The sequence below is a fragment of the Clytia hemisphaerica genome, unplaced genomic scaffold, assembly GCF_902728285.1.
Source record: "Clytia hemisphaerica strain Z4C2 unplaced genomic scaffold, Clytia hemisphaerica genome assembly, whole genome shotgun sequence".
In the NCBI taxonomy this organism is placed as follows: Eukaryota; Metazoa; Cnidaria; class Hydrozoa; order Leptothecata; family Clytiidae; genus Clytia; species Clytia hemisphaerica.
Genome location: NW_027103721.1, coordinates 710,037 through 736,800, shown reverse-complemented (window position 1 = coordinate 736,800; position 26,764 = coordinate 710,037). Strand labels below are relative to the sequence as shown.

Sequence of the window (26,764 nt, the reverse complement as noted above, 5' to 3'; positions counted from 1 at the left end):
ATAAAAGATACATCATCCACCGCAACAATTTTTTTTAAATGTTTTTTTCTCCGCCGAAACTAAGCCTTTAAAGTTGAAATACTTTTTCGCAAAAGTCTTCATTTTATTCTTCATCAATTTTTTTCATTGCGATTCTTAGATAATTGACCTAACAGAAATGTATAACATGCCACAGTTTTGTGGGCTACATCAAGTAGAACTTTACATTTTGTAAGTGGCAAATATAAAAAATTCACTATGGTCAGAGCCCTTAAGTTCTTGAATTATCTTGCCAGCGTGCGAAAACAATATTTTGAGAAAATCATGTGTAAAAAAAGTTTTTAATTTGCAAATTAACCCAGAAAAAGGCAAAAAGGCTCAAAGAAACACTTTTTTCAGCTACATTCTGTTCCGGGATTCTGTTACCTGACTATCCCTGGAGGGCTCAACAGTCTTTAAGTCTTCAAAGTCACTATGATCCCAATCGGCGAGCACTAACGGTAAGTACTGTCTAATTTCCCTTTATACCAACGCGCCTAATAAAGCCTTGTGGTGCAGCTGGGAATCAACAAACATGAAGTCTTTTGAGACCAAACTTGAAAAACGGGGTTTTAAGTGTACTACCACCTTAAAGCCTTATGTTGGAGCACAATACCAGTTGATCTTTGATTTTTCTTCTACATTTTTTTATCAGATTTCTGACCATGAAAACTCACTACTTCACCACCACTATTTCATCGCAAGTTACAGAACAGGCTATTCATGATATTCATGACGTAATGTTTTCTACGGAACCCCGGTTTTAGCCAGTGATGGCTAGACAAAATTTGTATGAAATTTGCCACTTCTGGTAAAAACCGGGGTCTTTCCGTAGAAAACATTACGTCATGAATTCTGTCCTCCGATGCAGATTTTTTGAGACACACTTTATGTACCGGGAAATGTAGGTACTGTATGCACCGGGAAATGTAGGTACTTCAAAGATGTAGATAAAACGATTAGTAGCATTTAACTGTTGACTGATATATCATATCATACGAAACTGTGATATCAGTTAAGCCATTTATCGAAATCATTGGACAAAAATTTGAAGGAATTGTACTGAGTGATAAGCTATAGTATATGAGAGCTTTCACGGAGGTTACTATCCTTGTAAACTTAAAGGAGTACACCACTGACAAATTTTCTCTTATTCCAAAATATTTTTGCCCTGTTTTTTTTAATTTTCCAAAATGGTACCCTATGAGGGATGAATTTTCTAATATCCCGTTTTATCACGTGTTTGAGACACAAGGTGATTTGAGGTTACCATAACCAGAAACCATGAACATATAAACGACTGGACATCCATCTCCTTTGTCTTTTTGTAGAAAGGGCTGCTAGCTTCGTTGCCGCCTCGTTAAAAGCATAAAATGAAACAATAGATTTTGATGATATACCACTTGGGAATACCTTACTAACAACGTCAAAACTTCGACCAAAGTCTCTGTTGTTCTATTCTTCTCAAGTCTTTTATCTATATCATAACAAAGATAACAGAGGCAAAATCATCGTCAGCTTGTCAAAACTCTATCCTTTGATGCAAAGTAATTTAATTTTTATTACAGAGGTACTTTGATGTCTGATGTCAGCTATATGATTATTTTTTATCGGAAGTCTCAGCCTCTAGAAGATGACCGATGAAGTAAAAGAAAATTATTTTTCGACTTTAATGAACTATTTTGAATTCCGTGCTCCAATAAAACACCCGGAAAATAAAAGCGGGAAGCGAAAAATGTTTGTTCCCAAAACTCGTATAAACTCGTGAAAATATATAATCAGACGATAAACTAATTATCTAATGATATCAAGATATTGTTTCGGTAAGATCAGTCAGCGTCCTAGCCTACTGGGTACCCTATAAAAGACCAACCAGTAGCCTTCTTGTTCAATTCGTAACCAAGGACAAAAATTCTACCATAAGCAAAAACGCAACCATATTGGAACACAAAAACATTATGATTCACCGCGTAACCATTTTGTTTATGACTCTTGCCATATTGGGATCAGCTGAAGCACTTACAAGGTAAGTATCAGAATAAAACCTATAGTAGGGCTATGTTTGGTTTTTAAAGTCAACGGGGGAACAATACTATCAGAATTTTTCCTTAAAAGGATCCTCCAGTTATTTTTTAAAGCGTTGAAAAAAAACATGGAGCGAAATGTTCAAGCCGTTCATATTTGTAGAGGAGAAAAAACACGGCGATGATGAATTATACGACAACATCTATTCTTGAGAAACCAAGTCTCGCCTTAGTCTACATAATAAATATACAGCTCCAGACTTTTAGGCCATGGATTTTTATGCTCAAAACGAAGGAAAATATGACGTAGCCTAGTCTCGCATTCGCATTTGTCCCTGATGGTTCCCTGATGAAGCTCGCTCTAGTCTTCTCATATAACCTCTACGTTTTACATGAAACACACTTAATAAAACAAGGGAATGTATTTGAGATTTCTTTAATCTATTACTTTAGATATGTTTCTGCTCATGCAAACGGCTATGCTCCGCACCATGGTGTGATTGGAGGCTATGATGGAGGTCATTCTTATCACGCAAGAGCAGTGGTCGATGGAAAGTGGGTTCCTGGAAAAGCTGGAGCGTACCCAAATGGGTTGCTTGTGAAAGCAGGTATCCCATATGGTAAGCCTTTCTGAAATTAAATTTTGTTAAACATTTTTCATGTCAGATAGCATTGACAGGCTAATTTTCTAAAATACTGACCCACCCACTAAAAGATCATCGGGGAGAATAAAGTTATGGGCGAGTGACTCATATTTTGGGGTAGTACAATTGACTCTCTAATTCGATCTCAAAGATACCAAGAAGTTTTCAAAATAAAGAGAGTATTTTGTTTGGCTTTCAAAGCTGAAGGAAACAATATTTTTTTTCAAATTACCGAAAGATTCGAATCAGAAAGAGAACAGCTGCTAAAACTTTCTAAAGTTAACGAGTGATATACGTTGATATTTCCATTTTTATTTCTTCAGGTGGTGCCGAACACCGAATGCAAAATTATGAAATTTTAACATCAACCACGACACATCGTTATCAAAAAATGAAGACAGGTGACAGACCACCTGTGAATGGAATAGTTGGAGGTTATGACGGAGGCCAATCATATTTTGCGAAGGGTGTTATTCATGGTCACACCATCCCTGGTAAAGCGGGCACTGATAGTCACGGTAACCTCGTTGGTGCATGTTTTGCGTGGGGTGGAAAGGAATACAGAATCAACAATTTCTGGGTATTACTTCATAATTAACAATACAAAGAATGCACTTGTATGATAGATCAGTATGGAACTTTTCTTTGAGGGGATTTTAATAAAATGATATTTTATTATTTCTTAAAGGATTATCAGATGTCTGGTGTGTTCTGTAGACATCCCGGGGGGGTACTAGGATTGATGGGTGTCGGGTATGTGCGTGCCAGACCTCTGGACCCTTAGCCTTAGAGAAACTGAATTTTGGTGAAAAGGTGACCCTTAGAGAGACTCAGTGTAGAAAAACCCAACCCTTAGAGAGACTTTTTCACAAAAAATTTCTATAATGGGCCAAAGAAATTCGATTTTTAAAAGAATTTCTCCAATTTTCGAAAAATTTCTCTAATTTTTGAAAAATTTTCTCACTTTTTTTAAAAATGTTCTCACTTTTTTGACTTTTCACTTTTCTTTGACCCGAGTTTGTGAAAAAACAGACCCTTAGAGAGACTGATTTTGACTTTTGTTGTTTTGGTAACCCTTAGAGAGACTTTGGGAGGGTGAAAAACCCTATCCTTAAGGCACGCACATACCCAGCACCCATTTTTGCCTAAGTACCCCCCCCCCCGGGGTAGACATTTATGGTCCTGAGTAAAACTAAAGTCTTTCTCAATATAATTTGCAGCGGAGACAAAAAAAGACTATAACTTTTGATAGAATTTGAATAAGATGTCGGTTTTTCGCTTATTGAAAAGACAAACAGGAGTGGAATATTATCATAAAGAAAAAACTTATCGAAAAAAGAATATCGAGAAATGTAGATTGAAAATGAAGAAGCCTTATACCCTTTTTTGTCTCCGCTGCAAATTAAATTGAGACAGACTTTAACATTCCTAATAATTTGGCTCAATTTTTTTAAAAAGAGAGATATAAAAATACTTTTTGCTAAAGAATATTACATTCGTCAGTGATCTTAATTACCAATACTAATCTATAATTATTTGTTTATTAAACTATCCAAGATCAACTTTGTTATAATAATATTTTGCTATGAATTTGCAGGCTTCTTCCATGGGATTAAAAAATAACACATTACTAAAAGTGCATTCTGCCTCTAATTCATTTCGATACCCATTAAATAGGACTCTTTGTAGCTAAAAAATTACTTGCAGGGCCTTCTAGACTCCCATTTAGGAAGCTTATTTTGTTCATAATATTCATGATTCAGTTCTTCATCACAGACCTCTATAAATCCTAGAAGGTTTATTCATTTTTGTTCCATTAGAATTTCATTAGCATGATGTCTTATTTCATTCCAAGCAAATTCAAGATCTTCGTCTACTGTCCATCGCGAACAAACAGCCAAACGCAAAAAATTTTTTTTTCAGTCTTAGCAGGTGACATGTGAATTTTTTTTGCCTCGTTGACTCGATTGTTCAACTCTTCACTAAATCTAGTGAATCTCGAACAAATATGGCATTCACCCACAATCCTTCTTGTTTTTTTGTTTTTTGTTTTTTCCAATATTTCAATTTGAATTTTTCCCATAGCTTAACTAGGATAAATTATCCTATCTAGGTTAAATATTTTAGCCTATTTAGGATAAAAGCCTAAATAGGATAATTTATCCTAGTTTGCAATAGTCCTTACTTGCTATAGGGGTTTGTTCAGCAAATATTTTTAGAATTTCCAAGGAAGTTTTGCACATATTTTCAGAATTTCCAAGGGACAATACTTAAGGTTTCTAGTGGAGTTGTTTCTCCCCTAATAAGATGTATCACTATCAGTTTGTTTCCAATCCCTTTCTCAAAAAAGTTTCACATAATAGTATACCCTCCTATTATCCAGGAGCATGAATGCATGTTCTGTTCAAACAATTTTTGACGAAATTTCGAGTTAAAAAATTGAAAATTGAATTTTGATTAAAATTTTCAATTTTAGTTTTTATTGCCAGAAATGAACTAAAATTTCCAGCATCATCTTTGATTTTCTAATATAAACTTCTTGCATTGAAAATTGAAAATAATATTTTCAAATACTGAAAATTCTGTCGTGAAAAATTGAATTTTACAAAACCAAACCAATTTGTAAAAAAGACGTCTCGGATAAAAAATTTGAAACTTGAAAATGATTTACAATCAGTTACAAAGAAAACGAAGGAAACAATAGTTTTATTCAGTCGCATCTTTGTTAGTCTGATTTATCTCTACCTCAAAGAGTTAGGTCATTTGAAACTTTCTGATTATGCAGTACGTCAAAGGTCCCTTCGTTGACAGGTAGTTGTGCCACTGAGGTTGAAGAAATTTCATTCCTAACACAGTCCTGTGTATCCTAAAGACTTAAGATCAAGCACTTTCTAAATAATTACAAATTTTTTTATTGGCTCAGGCTGGGCTGTTCTTAATTCTTTGAATTTTTCAGGCTTAAATGTTCTTACGATGTTTTTTACTTCAGAACTTAAAATAGATTTAAAAGCAGTACTTTTTTAGAAATCTGAGGCTCAGATTGTTCTTAATTTGTTCTTAGGTTTTTGCCTAAATTTCAGCCTCGTGTTCTTGTAAAATTGTTCTTATAAAAAAGGGCGTTGTTCAATAAAAAAGGCACACTGCAGGACTATGTTTGCAGACAAAGACCAAAGAGTATCCGAAGAGTATATATTACGTAAAGGAAATTTTTCCACGTGAAATTTATGTCATAGTGTATTTACCCAGAAGGAAATTAAACTGCAAAAGTCCTGGAACTAGACAGCAACAAACAATAAAACATTCTACAGTATGTGGCCCCCAAAACGTTGATCAAATTTAAACTTCTCTCAAATCTAGAGGAAACAAAAATTTTTGCTGCATGAAAAACTTTAACATCTCTACTTTATTTCCCGGAAGTATAGTTCCATTCATGTATGGAATATGCTGTGAAAATTTTAGAAAAACAGCTTAACCAAAACTGAAAATATTAAGCTTTAGAGGTGTTTTTCTTCTACATTTTGCAAAAAAAAGACAGAATTTCCCGTTTTTGCTGATTCAGCAAAAAAAATTATATTTAACATTAATTTTTATATGATTAATTTTTGCTATAAACTATTATTTCAAGCTGCTTATAGGAATGGAATTCCAAGATTCTTTGCTGTTTCTCATATTTAGAATTTTCGGTTTTATCAATGCTGATTCTAGGGCCCCAAAATACTGGTTGACCTTTAAGATACTATATCTTTTACCCAGCCTCTAAAGTCGCAGATGTATCTGCATTTTCTGAACGGCATTAGGTGTAGAAAGTCTCCTATACCCCGTTTTCATAACTTATTTTCAATATCCAAGTAGCTAGAGCTAGAGTGAGTTATATGCAATTTTTATCTAATTTTGGTGTTAAAATATTTCCTTCAGACGCAAAAATGTTATTTTGAATCTGTCTCAAACCATCAAAAACATGTTCATTTTTAAGTACAACCATCATTCTTTCAAAATAAACAAAAATCGTTTAATTCTGATAAATCTAAGTGAGAATCCTCATTTTAATGATGACCTCCGTTTTGGGGGCCGTCTCTACCGTGAATAGCACAGGAGAAATCATATATTGACGCTGTGCCGACGAATCGAGATTCTATTCAGCGCGCAATCAACGAAGACAAAAGTAACCATGACGACCATCCAAGATTTTGGATGAGGTTCAAAGTTGATACTTTTATTGCCGTCGTTGAAAACACAACTTACAAAAAGTCATCAATGCTTTTTAAAAAGAGTCAGTGATAGAGAATCGTAACATAAAGTCTGTCTATTATTTCGATTCAATTAAAAGTGACATTTCCATAATCTGCAAACATAGTCCTGCAGTGTGCCTTTTTTATTGAACAACGCCCTTTTTTATAAGAACAATTTTACAAGAACACGAGGCTGAAATTTAGGCAAAAACCTAAGAACAAATTAAGAACAATCTGAGCCTCAGATTTCTAAAAAAGTACTGCTTTTAAATCTATTTTAAGTTCTGAAGTAAAAAACATCGTAAGAACATTTAAGCCTGAAAAATTCAAAGAATTAAGAACAGCCCAGCCTGAGCCAATAAAAAAAATTGTAATTATTTAGAAAGTGCTTGATCTTAAGTCTTTAGGATACACAGGACTGTGTTAGGAATGAAATTTCTTCAACCTCAGTGGCACAACTACCTGTCAACGAAGGGACCTTTGACGTACTGCATAATCAGAAAGTTTCAAATGACCTAACTCTTTGAGGTAGAGATAAATCAGACTAACAAAGATGCGACTGAATAAAACTATTGTTTCCTTCGTTTTCTTTGTAACTGATTGTAAATCATTTTCAAGTTTCAAATTTTTTATCCGAGACGTCTTTTTTACAAATTGGTTTGGTTTTGTCAAATTCAATTTTTCACGACAGAATTTTCAGTATTTGAAAATATTATTTTCAATTTTCAATGCAAGAAGTTTATATTAGAAAATCAAAGATGATACTGAATGGAAGTATCGAAAGTGCCAAGTATTTTTTAATTTTTTTTAAATTGAAAAAATGAGAAATTCTATAGATTTATAAATTCTATAAATTCTATAAATAGGTCTTGTGAAAAAAGAATTCGAGTTAGCTAACTCGAAAAAGTTTTTGCGAAAAATAAAATTCGAGTTAATTCTAACTCGAAAATCCTTTTTTGAAAATAAAAAATTGAGTTAGAGTCAAGTGACGTCATTATTTGCACTTTTATGACGTCATAATTTTGCTAACTCGAGAATTCCTAACTCAAAAATTACTGATTCGAAGATTCCGGGCCTCCGCAGCGCGTATCTCGTTTGGTAAAATGTGTGCGCGATATACTAAGTTGGTCCATATATGGCTAAAAATTTTTGAAAATTCAGTGTTTCGTGCATGACTATTTATTTGAACCGGTTGCTATTGCCTACCTACAAAAAACTTTCTCTTCTTGCCAGCACATCAACTTGCTGCGGAATGACATTGATTTGGATCATCTGGCCAGATGATTTGGTTATTCATCAATTTTCTTCTGCTGGCTCAAAAACAAAGAGAGTCTATGCACCTTCTACATGATGATCAGACTGCTGTTGCCAAACTATAGCCTAGTGAAGTACCACCTTTTCGTACAACAACTGTTGCTCCTTCACAATTTTTCTTTGGTTTTTGTGCTTTATAAAGAGTTGAACTGGATCATGACGATTTTTGTATGATTGTCACAAGAAATGGTTGACGATGAAGTCTTCTTATAATTCCTTCCTGGTTTTGATGGTTTGTTTCCATTCTATTCGTTGGTTGAAAAAAACCAGCAGGATGGACACAATCAGACAATATTTGCAACTTTCAGAATAAACTAACTGCACTTTTGCCTGTATATTTACATAAAGTGACTGAATATTTGTGGATAAATCTGCAAAAAGAAACATACTGTCAGCATCAAAGAGGAATCGTTTTTGGTGGTTTGTTTCCAAGTTATCCAAGTAAGTATCAAAATTGACTGATTGATGATTGAATTTTACTTGATGCTTCTTAAAACAATGATGACACTCATCTGGTAAGTGAAACCTCTTTGTGAGGGAAATTTTATAGCGGCCAATTTTCAAATTTTGAAGCGCTGACAACCCGAACGTACAAATTATCGTAGTAAATTATCTTCTGCTTGCAATTAAAGATACATGGATATATGGATACATAGATATATAGATACATGGATACATAGATATATAGATGCATGGATATATAGATACATGGATATATAGATATATAGATAATGGATACATAGATATTTAGATACATAGATAAAAAGTATAGTATGTATTAGATAAAAAGGATAATATATAAAGACCAATGATACGTTGCATCTATCTCAAAAGTCACCTTATTTATTTTCTCATCCGCGCATCGATAAAAGTCACCCTGGAAGACGGGGGTTCGGTTATCATCAGTTAGGGTCAGGGTTGGAGCTCGAGAGTCACAATAAAGGACCGGAGGTCCTCATAGGGGCACTCGTACCCAGTCACTTAACTTAGGATCCCGAAGGGATCCTTGTAGGAGCACCGGTAGGGTTGGGAGTTTCATATATATAAAGAGATTTGTCCGTTCGAATATAAGTTCTTTCAAATTGCAGAATCTAGCATGCGACGATGGCTCAGTGGATAGAGTGCTGGCTTCCGGAACCGAAGGTCTTTATTTGGCGAGGGTTCGTACCCTATTTGATTGGACGAAATATGATTGACAGATCAAAACTTAGAAAACATAGATAGTTAGAAAATGAAAAACAAACTCTCAGACAGTCAGAAAAGAGAAAAATAGGATAAGAGATAGGAAATTAAAAAAAGTGACTTTTGGCCATCCGATATAACATCTACCCATTATTTAGCTCCCTTGTACTTTTGGGCTACATTAGTTTAAATTAGAAAATTTTCGGTCGCCTTTAAGTTTTACCAACTTTCCAACTCGAAACTAGCAACTCCCCAATTCACCAACTAGAACATTACGTAGACTCTCTTCGATGGGATTAGAAAATTATAATTACTAAAATTGTATTCTGCCTCTAATTCATACCCATTACACACTTTGTATCTTAAAACCCACAAAAAAGATTTACTTGCAGGGCCTTCTAGATTCCCATTTAGGAAGCTACTTTTGTTCGATATCTATGATTCAGTTCTTCGTCACAGACCTCTATAAATCCTGGAAGGTTTATTCATTTTTGTTCCATTAAAATTTCATTAGCATGATGTTGTATCTCGTTCCAAGCAAATTCAAGATCTTCGTCTACTGTCCATCGCGAACAAACAACCAAACGCAAAAAATATTTTTTTTCGGTCTTAGCAGGTGACATGTGAATTTTTCTGCCTCGTTGACTCGATTGTTCAACTCTTCGCTAAGGCTGTTATCGCCAATCAATCGAAAACAAACGAGACCCATCTTGACATCATTTACAACCTCAAATCTAGAATCACTTTTAACTAAATTCTCAAACATTTTAGCTTGCTGCGTCTGTTTACGTATGTTATGCTGAAGGCCAGCAACCCCGTAACATTTAAATACCATCCATAATTTCAAAGATCGAAAACGCCGACACAAAGGTATTTGCCAATGTCGGAAATCAACTGCTTCTTTTTGATACTGATGTTTTAAATACAGTGGATCAACATTAAAGGTCTTTAGTAAATCCAGTGAATCTCGAACAAACATGACGGCGCAATCAGCCGTGACCATAAGCCATTTATTGCAACTCAAAGCGAAAGAATCAATTCCATTCCAATTTGTGATGAGGTATCTATACTCCGGACAAATCAGAGCGGCGCCAGCATAAGCCGCATCTACATTCACCCACAACCCTTCTTGTTTTGCCACTGCACTGATTTCATCAATCGCATCAAATGAACATAAACTTGTGGTCCCCAAAGTGCGCAAACAAAATATTGGCATCAAACCTTTAGCCTTATCTTCTTTGATTGCACTTTCCAAAACCTCCCCACGCATGCTGTGTTTGCCATCCATATCTAAAAGTCGAAGTTGTGTACCTGCAATCCGAGCTCCCTTTTCCACACGACGAGTGCGCTTGTTTTGATCCAATCGCAAACAAGTTTTGAAGCAGCGTCAACTTGGTTCAAGTTATGTTTTTCAAGCATACGATGTTTGCAGCTAGCATGGCAATGAGTATAGTTTCGCTCATACTTCCTTGTATGACACCACCTCCTTGACCTGGACCTTTAAAAAAAGACATTGTTACTAGCTAGCGAGAGCGCAGTATCTCACACAAAAAACCGGTTAACACTTTAATTTTGGGGGAAGTTTGTTTTCCCTTTTTCGCTGCTTCAAGAGCTTCTAAAGTCCAAAGTGATGTAATCGTAAAAATCGAATGTTGAATGGACGTTACTGTCATTACTTTCATACCCGGGGGGGGGGGGGGTACTCAAGGCAAATAACCTACCATACGCATATTCTTCAAGCTTCCCAAAGTGCACTGTAAGGGTGAAAATCAGCAAAGATGAGAAAAATTATTGTAAGGGTCCGAGTTCAAAGGCCTAATTTTGGACCGCACGTTTGGTCGTTATTGAATCGAGTGCCCCCCTGGGACTACATAGAAAAAGGCATGCTTTTTTAGAATCGGCTTACAGCAAATCAAAATACCTGAATGGTGAAAGGCTTCTGGCATTCCAAGACTTTTAGCCAACCAATCCATAGTGATCATTTCTAGTTCAGTGCAAGCAGGAGAAGCGATCCACGAGAAACCGATACAACTGAATGCATCAGACAGCATGTCTCCCATCAAAGATGCGTAATTGTTGGCGGTGGGAAAATATCTAAAATGTAGTCGAGAAATGTTTACGTGACTAAAATTTCGAAGAAAGAAATAGAGTGAAGTTAAATATACACTGATGAAAATACAAACTAGCGACTAACCATGACAATCTGTAACAAAAACCCAACATACATTGTAGAAAAAGATACCGGGTGACCCACGAAAAAGTTCGGACGTTTCTCGGCGTCTTGAGGCCGAACAAATGTCCCAAAGTGCTTGGAGTTTTATTATTTAGAAAGTAGATATCCTAACTTAAAATCCGAGCCATTACTTTTTAAATTTGACGCACAAGTTCCCTAGTTATGAGCTTTTAAACTCAAAATTCACTTTTCGGAAGTGTAAAAAACAGGTAAAAAAGGGGTATCAAATTAGGTATTTTTAGACGTTTTTGATATACAGTTTTTGAGAAAATTCCTTGAAAGTGCCAATTTTGATAAAAACTAGTCTTGGTTTAAACAAAAACTACTTTAAAAGGTGTTTTTAATAATTATTAATGTCATAAAACTCGTTAAATAAGTCAATTTATAAGAGATTTTCTAATTGATTGCATTAATTTAATACCTCTTTTTACGTGTTTTTTACACTTTCCGAAAAGTGAATTTTGAGTTTAAAATGTCATAAGTAGAGAACTAGTTGGTCAAATTTAAAAAGTGATAGCTCAAATTTTAAGTTAGGATATCTACTTTTTAAATACCAAAATTCCGAGCACTTTGGGACATTTGTTCGGCCTCAAGACGCCGAGAAAGGCCCGAACTTTTTCGTGGGTCACCCGGTATTTAAAATAAAAAAAATAAAATAAAATAAAGAATAGCAATAGTGCAGAGAATAAATGAGAAAGGAATGCACAAGACACAAAAGGAAGCGATAAGCTGAAGACCGAGTCTGTGGTCAGGTGCAGTACCTTGAAAAAGGAAAATTTTTAGTCTGTTTAGTTAGAAAAAAATGTATAAAGGATAGTATAATTTTTTAACCACGAAACTTTATAGCAGTCAGGATGCTTCAGTTTTAATCGGATTCAAGAAGTCACTTTTAGGTCCAGGAGCCAAATCCTATATCTCCTTAAATAAGCACTTTTGCTTAACCCAAGATTCTACAGGATAATCTATATATATTTGGAATCCTCAACTATCCTAGTTTAAGAAATGGTCGGTCCCCAAAGCTACTTTCATACAGGGGGTACTGTTTACCCTTTGCAAGGATTTGCTAAGGAAAATATATTTCCATGTATGATATAATTTGCTATATCTCATGAATAAATTGACCAATTGCTTTGAAACTTTGCCTAAAGTTTCAAGATAAATTGGTGATCATCATTGGCAAAAAACTTTGGGAAAAATTCTTTTTGGGATTTACCTGGGAGAAAATAGGAAAAATTTGGGTATTTTCACTGAATTTTGACACTTTATGAGACTGGGACATACCAAAACGATTTTAATAAGGCACAAAATTTTGTGTGATGATAAAATTTGATGTGATACACCAGAAAAAATTCTTGTCAAATATATTTAGTATAATTTTTCGACGCTTTAGGGGGTAAAAATACTCATTTCATTGAATTTTTACATAATTTGAGCAATTTTAACTGCTTATCTCGCCTGAATTGTTTTTGAAAATAGTTCTAATTCGCTTTAGTGTAATACACTCTGGAAAATTACAATTCTGACTTGAAACTATCACATTCAGAGTGAAACTGGACAAACTGGTTGATTTTTGGGCTCATTTGACCCATAGAACAGTATTAATTAAGGTGTACAAAGTTTGATTTCTAACTACTGGAAACATTGATACTTTCTGATAGATAAATAGAGGAAAGCAATCTGTGGTTTTCATTATCTGGCATTAGGGATACAGGTGGCAAATCAGGGGGTAAATATGCCAATTTCTATTTCACAGTTGCGTTTGGATGCTTTTAATTGAAGTTATGGCAACATAGCTACAGTGATTTAGCGTAATTTTGTCAGCTTTTACCTCCCAAAACGGTCACTACTGCTGGTTTTTAAGTAGAACTTCTTATTTTGAGGCAAGCCACTGTTAAAAGGAAAGTAAAATGGTGGAAAAAAAGAGAAGTCACCTCCAAGCATGACCTTATAGAAGACATCAAGTTCTATTTTCATCGAAGATGATTCGGCTTTCTTCGTCAGGCAGGCCGTATCCCCCTTAACCCGCAAAATCACACTTTATTTCTACGCCTTCTAGCAATTATTTATCAAGTACCAGAGACTCGAGATAATAACTGTACTTAAAACGCTGCTAGTAGGGACTATTTCGGGAGGTCCTGAGAAGCAGTACAAAGAATTTCAGAGCAAAAGCTAACAAAGTTACCATTAAGTAACTGTAACTATGCAGCCATAAGTTCAGTTAAAGGCATCGGAATGTTGTGCTGTCATCAAAAGGACTAAGAAATGATGGAATTGTAGTTTAAAGTTTGTTAGAGCAGGTTTCCATCCTAAAAATTTAAGTTTTTGAGAAAACTTCTCAAAAAAACATCAAAACTTAGGTAACTTCGAACTAGAAATTGGCATATATACCCCCTAATTTGCCACATGTATCCCTGATGCCAGATAATGAAAACCACATATTGCTTTCCTATATTGTCTATATCAGAAAGTATCAATGTTTCCAGTAGTTAGAAATCAAACTTTGTACACCTTAATTAATACTGTTCTATGGGTCAAATGGGCCCATAAATCAATAAACATCGATAAAAATCCAATAAAATAGCCAATTTTACCCCCTGGTTTGTCCGCAGTTGCACTCTGAATGTGATAGTTTCAAGTCAGAATTGTAATTTTCCAGAGTATATTACACTAAATTCAAATTCAAATTATTTCTAAAAAACATTTCAAGCGAGATAACCAGTGAATTATGTAACAATAGACGATATCGGCTTTCCGAATTCTCCCCGAATGATTACCCATGATAGTAGGGGGCCAAGCCTGGGGTTCCGTGACATCTTTTCTACAACCTAGCCATTTTTAGTCTATTCCAAAGAACAGTATATTACAAGATATTTTTGAGAGGGAGGACGCAGATTAGGCCCGGGAAAACTTTTTATGACCAAAATAGTGACTCCATAAGCAAAACTGCGCAAGGGAAAACAAGGGGTAGAGAAATAGCTGATTTTCAAAAGTCAAAATAAACGAAAATGATTGGTACCATCTGATAGAGCATGAAATCTTGAGCAAAAAATTGTATTACAACAACTCTGTGACTAAAACACACAAAAGAATACAGCTGCTTTAAGACCAACTATAACTGTCAGCTACTGTGATTTGACGTCAAATCTTGTCTTGATCGTACTGACGTCGGTATGTTTTTGAACTTCAAGTGGCTGTATTTCTTTGTGTGTTTTAGTCAGAGAGTTGTTGTAATACATTTTTTGCTCAGAATTTCATGCTCTTTCAGAAGGTACCAATCATTTTTGTTTATTTTGACTTTTGAAAATCAGCTATTTCTCTAACCCTATTTTCCCTTGCAGTTTTGCCTATGGCGTCACTATTTTTGTCATAAAAAGTTTTCCCGGGCCTAGTCCGCGTCCTCCCTCTCAAAAACATCTTGTAATATACTGTTCTTTGGAATAGACTAAAAATGGCTAGGTCGTAGAAAAGATGTCACGGGATCCAAGGCTTGGCCCCTTTACTATGATGCATTGCGCAAAAAAATTCACGGACGATATCGACTTTTCGTGAATTTTTTGCGCAATGCATCATGGGTAATCATTCGAGGAGAATTCGGAAAGCCGATATCGTCTATTCAATAAAACGGGCATTTTTACCCCCTAAAGCGTCGAAAATGATACTAAATACATTTGACAAGAAATTTTTCTGGTGTATCGCATCAAATTTTATCATAACACAAAGTTTGTGCCTTATTAAAAGTTGTTTTGGTAGGTCCCAGTCTTATGAAATTCAGTGAAAATACCCTAATTTTCCCTATTTCCCCCCAGGTAAATCCCAAAAAATAATTTTTCGCAAAATTTTTTGCCAATGATTTTTGATCACCAATCTATCTTTAGGCAAAGTTTCGAAGCAATTTGTCAATTTATTCATGTGATATAGCAAATTAATCATACATGGAAATGTATTTTCCTTAACAAATCTATAGAAAGGGTTAAAAGTAGCCCCTAAACTTGGGCCCAGTATGAAAAATTGACCAGGAGTTAGCTTTGGGGACCGAACATTTCTTAAACTAGGATAGTTGAGGATTCCAAAAATGTATAGCTTATCCTGTAGAATCTTGGGTTAAGCAAAATGTCATTTTTCAGGTTTGGCTCCCAGGCTATAAATTATCAGGTGACAATCTTCACTTTCATTCTCGATTCTTAATTAAGGTCACAAAAATAGAATCTCTTCAAGTTTGCGTCAGGAATATGTAGTAAATTTCGTGTAATTTTTAGATCTAAATTATAACTTATAATTCAAAAAGTCCAAAAAAATAAAAATATTCATACGCGTGAAAATGAGGTGAATTGAAGTGAGTCATTCCTGGAAGAATTGCTGTATCAAAATCTTTACAAATACTTTCCCAACTTTCCGGATGATCGGATGCTTCCGTAGGTAAAAGTCTAGAAAGATAACCGGGACGAACATCTGGTAATACTGGAAATTCACGTGTTTTGTCATGATAATCTGCGATTATGTCCACCAACTTTTTGCCGAATGTTCGAAAATCATCAGACGAATCGATTGTTGGTTTGGGTGGTCTGGTAAAGAAATAAAACATAGGATTGAAATTGCACGATCTTTCGACAAATATTGCAGCAATGAACATACCGTATTACTTCAAATAAACGCCCGGGGCGTTTTTTGAATATTTTTGATTTTAGGAGGGGCGTTTATTCCGGTGGGGGGGGGGCGTTTAAAAGAAGGTGGCGTTTATTAAATTATTTGAGTCTAACGTCGAATATTTAGCAAATTTACTCTTTATTTTAGTTTTATACCAGGATTTCAGTGCAAATTTCTTTGGACCAGCGACTAAAATTGCATCAAAACTGATCTGGTTACAAAAAAGACTAAAATCTTCCCTTTGAATGCTGATCAAAACTTGTATCAAAGTATTTAAGTCACAAGTTTCTAATAAACACCCCCCTCTAGAGCGTTCATTCAAAGGGGGCGTTTATTTGGGAGGGAGTTTGTTAAATAGTTTTCCTTTCAGGAGGGGCATTTATTCGAGGGGGCGTTTATTCAAGTGGGCGTTTTAAAGAAGGGGTCGTTTATACGATGTAATACGGTATATACACCTACCAGATTCAAAAGACTTCAAGAGAATTCGAAAAATTAGTTGATAATTATTGCCACTTTGTATTTTTATCGAGGGAAAAACCGAAGAAAGGACTCGTTCAATGCATTAGTTAACCCTTTCTAATCAGCGACCCTAAAACACCTATGTTTAGGAAAATGGACTAAAAGACTCACACAATGGTGCAAATAAGAACATTTTTAGGCTTCAAAGTTTTGGATGTTTTTATAAGAAAAGCGTGTAAACTATGGTACTATGTAAACTATGTAGAACAAAATACGTAGATATCATAAGGTAGAAGATATGAACTGAATGGCACAAAAATAAACAAATCTTACCTGTCCATTTTGATTTATATATGATGCTCGACTTTTTGTGTTCGTTGAGAAGATAATTTCTTTATGATCTCTACCTAATATTTTTCTATCTAATATTCTAGAAGAGAGGAATATTAATTTACATAGTTCAAGTACACAGTTCAAGAGATTTGGCATTCCCCCATTGAATGGAGGTGGATTCACCATTTTTACCCCCATCTTCGATGAAAAGCTTTCACAGCTTGCCATGCCATGGATAACATCAGATGATTAAAATAATGCAAGCTGCAAATAATTTTGACAGATGATTAAAATAACGCAAGCTGCAAATAATTACTAATCAATCATTACTAATTATCATTACCGAAGATCTCTCAAAAAATTTAGTAATTAGTTCTATTTTAGTCTGAAGATCCATATTACTTTATTCAAACTTACAACCCATAAGCAAAAATAAGAGTTCTTTCAACCCAACCATTTTGTGCTTGTTTAAATTTCTTATTGCTGATCTTACCTTTACAATGATTTTATAAGAGGCCCCCCCAGCGGACCCTCAATTCATGCAATCACACAATTTGTTTTCGAAATTCACGCATTCACGCAAATTTTCCTCGAGTTTCACGCAATAACCCAATTTTTCAGAAAATAGGAAAATTTTCGGGAAAAATCGGGGCAACATTGGAAAATCGGAAACACTGCACACAATCACGTATTCACGCACAAAATAGCCCAGATTCACGCATTCACGCAGTCAAAAAGTGGATTTTCACGTTCACGCAAGTTTTTTCAATTCACGCATTAACGCATTTTTTTTTCAAATTTCACGCATTCATGCAAACCACTGGGGGGGGGGGCTTAATTGAATTGAGCAAAGACAAAAGTATTGTCATTGCAAAAGCTGATAAAGGGAAGAGCGTTGTTTTGTTACGGAAATCTGACGATGTCATTGAACTATCAAACGCGAAGAAGAGCTGATTCGTTGTCTTCTGAAACTGTTAAATGAAAAGAAAATTACGAATAAGTTCTACAAAGACGTTTGTATTATATTGTCTTGCAAAAGTTCATAAAAGCAACCATCCATTACGACCAATCTGCTCGTCGGTTAACTCGTTCAATTATTATTTTCCGCCCGTTTCAGCATTTGCGTAGTTTAACTGTCGATCGTTATGAGATATTGGTCTTGGGCTGTGTGTAGCTCATTTATATGTTTGTTGCCTTGTTAGTTTGCGGGGGTTTAATCGAACCATTTTCTGATTGGGTGGCCAGCTGGCTTTAAATTCCAGCTGACAATACCATCCATAATTTCAAAGATCGAAAACGCCTGCACAAAGGTATTTGCCAATTTCGGAAATCAACTGCTTCTTTTTTATACTGATGTTTTAAATACAGTGGATCGACATTAAAGGTCTCGAGTAAATCCAGTGAATCTCGAACAAACAGGGCGGCACAATCGCAAATCGCAAGCCATTTATTGCAACTCAAAGCGAAAGAATCAATTCCATTCCAATTTGTGATGAGGTATCTATACTCCGGATAAATCAGAGCGGCGCCAGCATAAGCCGCATCTACATTCACCCACAATCCTACTTGTTTTGCCACTGCACTGATTTCATCAATCGCATCAAATGAACATAAACTTGTGGTACCCAAAGTCGCGCATACAAAATATGGCATCAAACCTTTAGCCTTATCTTCTTTGATTGCACTTTCCAAAACCTCCCCACGCATGCTGTGTTTGCCATCAATATCTAAAAGGTGGGGGGCGTACGGGCCTTCGTAATACCGATACCGATCAATTTTTCCCAATTTTTCAGGTACTTATCTCCCGGAGGGGGTACTTAGTCAAATATGGGTGCTCGGTATGTGTGGACGATAAAGGTTGGGTTTGTCATCATCCAAAGTCTCTATGACGATTACCAAACAGTAGCGTGGTGGGTAGATCAAGGGGGCAGGCAAAAGTAGAATTTTGGCTTAAGGCGCCTTGTACGCTTATTCTGGCGCCCATTTTTTGGTTGCATTCGTATACCAAAAATTGAAGTTAAAATTCAGGTCATTTTAGAAACATTTAGGAAATGCGAGGAAAGCGAGCAAGAAAAAATTGTGACATTGCTCATCGAGATGGTTTGAGTAAAGCCAATTACAGTATAATAACATTGAACAAAAGTTTTGACAAAAAAAGAACAAAAAACACAACCATGGTCATGCTTCTCTATTAGTCAGTGGGAAAAGTTAACTCTGTTTGACGCGAGCCAAAATTTTTTCCAAAACAGAGCTTAAATTTAACCAAAAGTTTAGCAAGATGCTAAAAATTGAATAAGAGAACGGAAAACCATCAAGGAACCTCGAACTTTCATCGAAAATGGGAGCTTATCGAGTGATAGAATGTCGAATAGTAGAAAGTAACGGATAAAGATATAAATTTAATACTCTCTAGATCTCTAGATCAAAAAATTGAAGGAAGCTAGTGCGTGCGAATGAAGCAAGAAAAAAATTGTGAGTTTTTGTTTTGAATATTATTTTCACCAAATTGGTCGTGGGGTGCAGTTAGATCTCCCTTCAAAAATCGTCTTATAACTTAATTGCGAGCGAAGGGACCAAAAAAAATTTCATGATTTTTCAAGTTATTTCTGGTCTTTGGGCGCAATTTAAAGCGCATTTTAGGGTAATTTTAAGAGTTCGGCGTTCAAAACTCCACTTGGGGAGGCGTGGCCCCCTGCAAAAACGCCAAAATGGATCGTTTAGAGAGCGTCAACTGTATTCACGGCAGGAAAATGTATCAAGCAGACCCCTTGCTGAGACTCTTGCCTTATCAAAATTGCAGCCATGATTCTTAAAATTGGCGTCCCCGAGTGTTCCTTAATTTGTACTAATTTACATATGAGTGCTTAGAACATATCGTTCATATATTCACATGGAAAAGGAGGCTTTGGCAATATGGAAAATTTTTGAAAGTCATCCGCAACCATATAGCATAAACCCTAAAAAAGCGATGAGAATTTTATACTTATCAAGAATAATTCGAAGAGGCTAGTGCGAGCGAAGCGAGCAAAAAAATTAAGATATTTTGTTTAAAAAATTGCAAGATTTTAAAATTTATTCCACCAAAATTGGTTTTGGAGCGCAATGGCTCATGATCTTCGATACCAAGGAGGGGGTCGATACCGATAGTTGACCAAAAATACCGAAATACCGATATAAAAAAGGGTCTGTTACCGATACCGAGATGGTCTTAAAATACCGATTACCGATCAATTTTTTCCTCTAATACCGATTTACCGATATAAAAAAAGGCCAATGCCGATGTACCGATATCCCGTACACCCCCCTAAAAGTCGAAGTTGTGTACCTGCAATCCGAGCTCCCTTTTCCAACGACGAGTGCACCTGTTTTGATCCATACGCAATAAGTTTTGAGACAGAGTCAACTTGGTTCAAGTTATGTTTTTCAACTATACGTTGTTTGGCAGCTAGCATGGCAATGAGTATAGTTTCACTCATACTTCCTTGGATGACACCACCTCCTTGACCTGGACCTTTGGAAAAAGGACATTGTTACTAGCTAGTGAGCACCAAAAACTGGTTAACACTTGAATTTTTTGGGGGAAAAACTTTCAAGTGTTTCCAATTTTTCGCTACTTCAAGAGCTTCTAAAGCCTAAAGTGACATCAAGAAGTAAAAAAATCGAATGTTTGGAGCCTTTGGAGCCCAAAACAATAGGCTCCAAAAATGCAAAGTGGAAAAGACCTACATAGAAAAGGGCATGTATTTTTAGAATTGGCTTAAAACAAATCAAAATACCTGAATGGTGAAAGGCTTCTGGCATTCCAAGACTTTTAGTCAACCAATCCATAGTGATCATTTCTAGTTCAGTGCAAGCAGGAGAAGCGATCCACGAGAAACCGATACAACTGAATGCATCAGACAGCATGTCTCCCATCAAAGATGCGTAATTGTTGGCGGTGGGAAAATATCAAGAAATGTGTAGGTGACTAAAATTTCGAAGAACGAAAGGAAAATTTCTAGTCCGTTTAGAAAAAAATGTATTAGATGGTGTAATTTTCTAACCATGAAACTTTATATCAGTCGGGATACTTCAGTTTCAATCAAATTCAAGAAGACACTTTTAGGTAAATTATCATATGAAAATCTTCACTTTCATTTTCAATTCTTGATTTAAAAGCTCATTCTCACAAAAATAAAAAAATCTCTTCAAGTTTGTGTCAGAAAAATATGTGGTAAATTTCGCGTAATTTTTAGAGCTAAATTATAACTTATAATTCAAAAAGTCTAAAAAATAAAAATTGTTCATATGTGTGAAAATGAGGTGAATTGAAGTGAGTCACTCCAGGAAGAATCGTTGTATCAAAATCTTTACAAATACTTTCCCAACCTCGTTCCCAACTTTCCGGATGATCGGATGCTTCCGTAGGTAAAAGTCTAGAAAGATAACCGGGACGAACATCTGGTAATACTGGAAATTCACTTGTTTGTCATGATAATCTGCGATTATGTCCACCAACCTTTTGCCGAATGTTCGAAAATCATCAGACGAATCGATTGTTGGTTTGGGTGGTCTGGTAAAGAAATAAAACATAGGATTGAAATTGCACGATCTTTTGACAAATATTGCAGTAATGAACATACCGTATTACTTTGAACAAACGCCCGGGGCGTTTATTTAATATTTTTTATTTTAGGAGGGGCGTCTATTCGAGGGGGCGTTTAAATTATTTGAGTCTAACGTCGAAAATTTAGAGCAAATCAACTTTTTGTTTTAGTTCTATACCAGGATTTCAGTGCCAATTTCTTTGGACCAGCGACTAAAATTACATCAAAACTTATCTGATTACAAAAAAGACTAAAATCTTCCTTTTCAATCCTAATCAAATCTTGTATCAAAGTATTTAAGTCACAAGCTCCTAATAAATACCCCTCCTCTAGTTCATTCGAAGGGGGCGTTTTTTTTCGGGGGGGGGAGGGATGTTTGTTAAATAATTTTCCTTTCAAGAGGGGCGTTTAAAAGAAGGGGGCGTTTAAAAGAATGGGCGTTTATACGAAGTAATACGGTATATACACCTACCAGATTCAAAAACTACAAAAAGAATTGGAACAATTAGTTGGTAATTATTGCCATTTTGTATTTTCATCGAAGGAAAAACCGAAGAAAAGGACTCTTTCTTTCTATTAGTTAAACTATTCTAATCAACACGCCAACAAAATACGGTGAACTTGTTCTTCTAGGTACACGTTTTTTTTATAAGAACAAACTATAAAAGAACATAAGGCTTCGATGATAAAAATTTTAAGAACAAGAAAGAACATTTTAAGGCTTTGCAGACCCTAAAGTCCTAAAAACACATATGTTCTTAGGGAAAATGGACAAAAATACTCACAAAATAGTGAAAATAAGAACACGTTTAACATTTTTAGGCTTGAAACTAAAAAAGTTAAGAATATCCAAAGGCTTCAAAATTTTGAATGTTTTTATAAGAAAAACGTGTAAACTATGGTACAGGATGAAGGACAAAATACGTAGATATCATTAAGTAAAAAATATGAACTGAATGGCACAAAAATAAACAAATCTTACCTGTCCATTTTGATTTATATATGATGCTCGACTTTTTGTGCTCGTTGAGAAGATAATTTCTTTATGATCCCTACCTAATATTTTTCTATCTAATATTCTTGAGAGGAATATTTATTTACATCGTTCAAGTAGCTATGTAAATATTTTCTACGGGCCCGACCGATACCCTATTTTTGCTAAAATGAAAAAATAATAATATTGAATTTCCACTATAATATATTTTACAGACTAGTTATTTGTAAGAATTAAATTTGGATAAAGCTGAAAATTAACTCAACTTCAAGAAATTGAAAAATTTGGAAAATCAAGCATTCCATACACGCTTTTTATATAAGAATGGTGTAAATCCATTTCATCATCTTAACCTTTTTGGGAAAATCATCCTAAAATATTCTTACATCATTCTTAGATTTAACATTTTGTGAATGAAGTGAGCCTTACTTGGGGCTGACTGACAATTTATAATTTAAAAGGCTCTAAAATGGCATTCTTAGCTTGAGTAGCAAAATTCCATGATGGTGATATTCTTAGCATTATTCTTAATTTTTTGGCCATTTTCATCATGGACATTCTTTTAAAGTGTATTCTTATTAAAACAAGCGTGTACACTGAAATTTTATTATGATCTTCATAGAAGATAAAAAAAGTGAATTTTTGATCCAGATAATTTTTGGAAAATATTTTCGGTACTTTTACCAATCCTGATAAAAGAAAAAATTATTCTTATTTTACCGACCGACCCATATTTTTCTAACGATCTGCCCGTAGAACAACTAATTAATTTGGTCTCGTCTAAATATAATCAACGAAATCTTTACTCGAATTAGTATAAAGCTGTGTTACTATGAGCACTGTTATTGATTTTGTACACTGTAAGGGTTGATTTGTGAGCAAGTGGGGAAAAGTGCACTGTAAGGGTTGATTTGTGAGCAAGTGGGAAAAAGTGCACTGTAAGGGTGTAAAATTTGAGAAAATACCATTTCGAGGTAAAATTTGAGAATGATGCAGAAAATTGTAAATGGAAAGAGTCTCCGTCCATCTCAACGTGTTATATTAAATACAAATCAATGTAACAGTTTTTATTGAAAATATTATCTAAGTCAACTAACTTAACCTAAACCATAACGACGATACCACATTAATAAAGCATGTGTCAATATAACTGACAGTGGAAACAAGAAAAAGTAACCCGACACAGTGGGGTTTTCGAAAGGGTTTTCGAAATTGCGGAAATCGACCCTTTTTTCTTCGGAATTTCGGAAATCAGGCAAAATTCCTTCGGTATTTCGGAATGCTGAAATTGTTTCGGTATCGGAAATCCATGAATTTTTCCTTCTGAATTTCGGTATTAGTTAGTAGTAGTAGTTGGTAGTTTTTATCCCATACATTTTCATACATGAAAAATCAAATTTGATGAAAAATTAGTCAAAACGAGGAAAAATAGCTAACAAAATAGTTCGAATTATAGAAAGATTCAAATAATAAAAGTTCGAAGTAGTCCACTGAATGAAAGACCGAAGAGCTAGATATAGTCGCGCGGCTGAGGTCGAAAAACGTTTCATTTCGTGATACATCTTTTAGATTCCAAAAAAAACAACGGAAACTCGCGAATTAGTATGTGTAGATTACAAAATCAAAAAGTTTCCACGATATTATCGTGCAAGTAACGAGTAATTGGCGATTTTTTGCGTTTCCAGGCAAAATTGCAAGGCCTGGAAATTCATGATTTTTGGAGGGTCTTCAAATTAAAAAAAGACCTATATCACATGATAGAGCTCTTCAAACTGAGTAAAAAAGTGTATTACACCAAAGTCCCAACTTCTCTAGATCAAAATTTATTAGCCTATTTGTGGTAAAAAACTGATGGAAAACAGGGAATTTCCCCACAATCTGCATTAATTTATGCAAAATTAAACACCTTTTTGACCACAAATAGGCCCATAACTTTTGATCTAGAGAAGTTGGGACTTTGGTGTAATACACTTTTTTGCTCAGTTTGAAGAGCTCTATCATGTGATATAGGTCTTTTTTTGATTTGAAGACCCCCCCAAAAATCATGAATTTCCAGGCCTTGCAATTTTGCCTGGAAACGCAAAAAATCGCCATTTACTAGTTACTTGCACGATAATATATCGTGGAAACCTTTTTGATTTTGGAATCTACATATACTAATTCGAGAGTTTCCATCGAAAAAAGGTGAATCTAAGAGGTGTATCACGAAAATCATTTTCTAGCCACTTTTTTCGACCTCAGCCGCGCGACTAATAGTCAGCTGTAAGCTTTACTCAACAAAAAAAGCGAAGCTGAAGTCCGTTCCAAAAAGAAATTGTCAGTTCGTAAATTTTCGATTGTTGCTCTGATCATTAGAAATCACAATACCTCATTGAAAAGGTGGTTTTGAGTGGATTGAATTGAAAGTTTTTTCTAAAGATTCTAAAAAGAAGAAAAAGGTGAGCATTTTTACTAATTGAATAAAAAATTTCATTTTACAAACTTTTGAAACCTTTGATACCATTTATCTCAAATACGCATGCTGAAATTTATCTTTCTTAAGTCAAAAGTGAAAGCCATTCTCAAAAAGTCCAAAATCCAATTAAAATTGGAGATTTGAGCATTAAACTCTATAAACAGTTACATATTTTCTGGTTTCCAGTACTTACCCATTATATTAAGAGAGACTTCCCAAATGTCGACCATAGCGACATAAAACTGTAAGGGGATGGGCCAAAGATTTAGAACTAGTAACCCGACCTTTCGCAAAATGATTAATAATTAGGCAAAACTAATGCTCTTTTTCAAAATGACTTAGCAAAAAATGAAATGCTAATTGATTGCATCATTGGTATCAAAAAATATTTTTTCTTTAGACAAAATACCATGATCGTGTATCACTTGTGACACGGGTCCTTCAAAAAAAAACTCAAAATGAGACAAAGCGAGATGTCGAATTCACGCATGCGTAAAGCTCTCGAGAAGAAGAATATATTTTGGTTTTAAGTTTTTAAAAATCAAAATAAGTTTTTGAAAATAAGAAAAACAAAAAAAGTAGTAAATAAAAAAAACAAACATGAAAATAAGTTACAATAAACAAACAAAAATAATACTTTTACTTTAATGTAATAAAAAATTTCTATTTTTATCTCTATATTCAGGAGCATGGGTTCTAAAGAAAGTTTTCTTGTGATTAAGCAGTAGGTAACTAACTGTTCATAAACAAGCGGCACCTTCGAGGGGTGGCTTTAATGGCAGAACCGTTCCTCGATTGACGGGCTTGCATTGAAAGTTTTATATTGCCTTCAAATCTCTTAGTTTACTGTAACAGGGTAATTTAATTCTAAGAGTCACTCCTACAATGATTTTATATTTTTTAAGCCTTTATTGAGAGATAATTTTCAGAGTAGGGGCTCCTTGAATAGCAGCTTAATCATTCTGCGAGAGAAATGTCCACTGAAAATCGAATAATTGTTTAAAAAAAGGGCTGGCTTTAATTGTATTCTTAATACCCAGTTATCTTTTATTCCAAAACCTATCTAGCAATAACAAATAAAAAATGGAAACTTGGAATTGGTTTGAGAAACTATAACAAAACTAATAAAATGAAACCTACACGATAACCATCTTGATAAAACGCAAAACTTTCGCGATTTTCACAAATTTTAGCGTTTAACCAGCGAAGTGTAGCTTTTGAAAATGTTGAGCAGACCAGAGTCAAAGTCACTCACTACAAGATTATGTATAAACGTAAGTTTTTTACATTGTGTAAGGAAAAGAACAGATAAAAGAGGACGGTAAATTAATCTAAATTTTTATGCTAATAAAATATTTTGTTTTAAACATCTAAAAAAAACGTGACCACGTACATACACAATGAAGAAAGGGAGGGATAATAATGTTAATTTTAATCAGTCTAGGATATTCCGCAAAAGCGGCATAAGTTACACATATATCTCAATCGCGGGATATGAACAATGAATAATGTTAACTTTGGTCAGTCTAGGATATCCTGCATAAGCGGGACGAGAAAAAAGCGAATCGAGTAAGCAAACATAACGGAAAAGCGAAGCATGAACAAAACGCAAAAACGGGATATCAATGACTAATTCATAATATTCATGA

General features: G+C 34.8%; 2 protein-coding genes and 1 pseudogene across 2 annotated transcripts; 1 reads left to right on the top strand and 2 right to left on the bottom strand.

Annotated features, from left to right (window-relative positions):
* Positions 1-1,573: 1,573 nt before the first annotated feature.
* Positions 1,574-3,373, top strand: LOC136804334 (uncharacterized). Its single transcript, XM_067061041.1, has 3 exons — positions 1,574-2,044; positions 2,496-2,662; positions 3,010-3,373. The coding sequence occupies exons 1-3, from the start codon at positions 1,977-1,979 to the stop codon at positions 3,282-3,284; spliced, it is 510 nt and encodes a 169-aa protein (XP_066917142.1). The 5' UTR covers positions 1,574-1,976; the 3' UTR covers positions 3,285-3,373.
* A 6,594-nt stretch (positions 3,374-9,967) lies between these two features.
* On the bottom strand, positions 9,968-17,173 carry LOC136804407 (aromatic-L-amino-acid decarboxylase-like; annotated as a pseudogene).
* A 1,069-nt stretch (positions 17,174-18,242) lies between these two features.
* LOC136804406 (aromatic-L-amino-acid decarboxylase-like) lies at positions 18,243-22,656 on the bottom strand. Its single transcript, XM_067061120.1, has 5 exons — positions 22,649-22,656; positions 21,370-21,540; positions 20,857-21,029; positions 20,379-20,591; positions 18,243-18,807 (listed from the first exon to the last, which is right to left on the bottom strand). Exons 1-5 carry the CDS (start codon positions 22,654-22,656, stop codon positions 18,332-18,334), a joined length of 1,041 nt encoding a protein of 346 aa, XP_066917221.1. The 3' UTR covers positions 18,243-18,331.
* Between the last annotated feature and the right edge of the window lie 4,108 nt (positions 22,657-26,764).